Raw genomic sequence first — 2732 nt, 5'->3', positions numbered from 1 at the left:
TTTTTTTTGTATTTTCCCTATTTGTTGGATATTTTTCTAGTGAATGCTTCTGTTTTTTGAGGTAATTTCTCGGTAATTTTCTTGTCTTTCACATTTTTATTTTAGCAATTTGTGGCAAAGCACTGATTGTTTTCTTACCAATGTTTTTTCAAAAGTCAAACCAATGAGCTCTGGGTTCAAAGAGTTAAAAAATTGAAGTTTTGTTGGTAAAAATGAGAGGATCCATGCATGACGACACTGATTTAATCGTGATGTGAAATTAAATCAAGCACAAAGTGATCGTCCTTCTCACAATAATTTCAAGTAAACTGATTCAGAATATCAGCAAACTTATATTTTGAACATTTTTAATAAGTTTTAGCAGCAGAAACATTAAAAAACGTCTCACCGGTGTTCTGAGAATTCGTGTCCCCCGCCGTTTCCTGTTCTGACGATGTCACTTCCTGAGAGCGCTCCTCCCGCCCCTGCAGCCGGTCGCCCATGGCGATGATGCAGTTGAGGCTCATGGCGACGTTCGCCCACGCCCTGTCCTACACACAAACGTTATCAATACTCCTGATCAGTTCCTCTTCACGATATATTTTTTAATCTTATTCAAAAAATAATGAATTCACAGAGAGACTCTTTATTTCAGCTTACGGGACGATTTTAAAAATATTTTCACAGCTTTGTTTTTTTTAAAAAAATTTTTAGCGATTTATAAAGAAATTAGAGAATTAGAGATTTTTTTCGCTTTAAAAAATTTGTTTGATTTTTAAAGAAGAAATGTTGGCAATTTTTTTCTTTAAAAAATAAAAAAAAAACATTTACAAATTAGATGGTTTTCTGTTTCTTTAAATCTTTTCTGTGATTTCTGAAGATATATTTTTGGCAATTCTTCTCTTAAAATGTATGGTATTTTGAGAATTTATTGTTTTTATTTTTAAATTTATGTATTTATATTTTTTCCTTTTAAAAAAATTCAAACTGGCAGTTTGGAAGCATGTTTTCGTTAAAAAACTAAAAAACTAAAAAGAATTTAAAAAATCCCCAAACATTATAAAATCTGAAATTATTGTTGGATTTTCACATTTCTAACGACCCTTAATAAATGATTTATTATTATAAAGGTTTGTGAAGCGAGATTCAATGACTTATCCAAAACTTTTCAAAGCCTTTTCCATGACTTGTTTTGACCGAATAAACCCCGTAAATTATATTTAAATGATCATTATTGGGAGACTTGCCCACTCCTCCTCGATGTTCTCCGTGTCCCGTGCTGTTGCATCCTGTTGCCCCGGCGACGTCCGGCCGTCCTGATTGGCCGGCGCGTTGTCACAGAGCAGCCCGTTGCTGTGGACGTGGCTGCTGTTGCGGATGGCGTCTCGCTGGCTGCGGATCTCCAGCAGGGCGTTTTTCACCAGCTCGTCTTTGAGCGCGTGAACGAACTGCTCCGTCTGAGGGACGAAAGGACGAAATCAGGGAAAACAGATTTTTAAGTATCCATTTGGTTTGCCTTTAAAAAAGTTTAGTTTATTTCACCATTTGGGCATTTCGTTAATTATTTAGAAGTTAGTCATTACAAACCGGAAACAAAAAAACAATTTTCTCACTTTTTTTCAAATTTTAATTATTATTTTAAATGTATGGATCTGTGGGAATCCTGATGATTATATATTTAAAATTATTTTACAGAATTATTATTTTTTTAAACAACATTTTCCAGGTCATGTCCTGTTTTTCCTTTTTTTGTTGTAATTTGTTAGTCTTTTTTCTCCTCTAAATTTTTTTTGTACTAATTTTATCATTATTATATTTAATTTTGGGGCCATTTCTTCTTAAATTCCCCTTTTCCATTTTTTTTAACAAACAAAACAAAAAAAAGAGCAATGACAAAGTGAGATGTGGTTAAATACCTAGTATTTATGGAGATTTATTTTATTTATTTATTTATTTTTGGTGAGTTTTATTACAGATTTTCTGTTTCTGACTTTGTAAGTGAGATTCAGCTGCTTTAGTTAAATTAGATTTAAGACATTTTAATACTAATTAAGGCCTTTTTTTGGATTATTTAATTCAATGCCTTTTAGGACGTTTGAAGGATCCCTGAAAACAAGATTTCTGCACGTGTCCTGCGTGTCTCTTTGTCCTCACCAGCTGTCTCAGGCTGTCCAGCACCTGCTGCAGCCGCGCGGCGTCCAGCTCCAGAGAGACGGACAGCAGCTGCTCGGCGAGCCCGAAGAGCAGCGGCTGCAGCTCGGCCACGCTGACCAGCAGCTCCCTCGCTCTGCAGCTCTCGTCCTGAGAGTAAGACACGGAGCTGGACAGACACGGAGACAAGTCCTAATTTTATTTCACAGGACTTTATACTTTTACTTCACTACATCTCAGAGGCAAATGTTGTACTTTTACTGCAGCTTCATCTCACAGCTGCTGGATTTACACAGAAAAACCCAAAATAATTCAACAAAATGCAAAGTGTTTGTCTGCTGAGCCACAAAGCAGCGTCACTAATCCTGACAGAGCGCAGATTATCCAGATTAACACACACACACACACACGCACACACACACAGGCACGCACACACACACCTGTGTATGCTGTTTGTGTGTTTGCTCAGCAGCCTCTTCAGTCCTCCGTGTTTGAACGACTGATGGTGATCAGACGGAGCGCCGAATGTTATGACGTCATACCAAACACCTAAAGACAGAGACACAGAGACACAGAGAGACAGAGACACAGAGAGACAGAGA

General features: G+C 36.9%; 1 protein-coding gene across 1 annotated transcript; it reads right to left on the bottom strand.

The window, feature by feature from the left end:
* Positions 1-388: 388 nt before the first annotated feature.
* Positions 389-2679, bottom strand: LOC121966705 (type II inositol 3,4-bisphosphate 4-phosphatase-like; the record flags this gene model as incomplete). Its single annotated transcript, XM_042516770.1, has 4 exons — positions 389-530; positions 1227-1436; positions 2134-2299; positions 2571-2679. Coding segments are annotated over 4 exons (627 nt in total), but the record flags the coding sequence as incomplete, so codon positions are not given.
* Positions 2680-2732: the final 53 nt, after the last annotated feature.

Source organism: Plectropomus leopardus, unplaced genomic scaffold (assembly GCF_008729295.1).
Source record: "Plectropomus leopardus isolate mb unplaced genomic scaffold, YSFRI_Pleo_2.0 unplaced_scaffold25614, whole genome shotgun sequence".
Lineage (NCBI taxonomy): Eukaryota > Metazoa > Chordata > Actinopteri > Perciformes > Serranidae > Plectropomus > Plectropomus leopardus.
The sequence above is the reverse complement of the archived record's forward strand: the minus strand, read 5'-3'. Positions and strand labels throughout refer to the sequence as shown.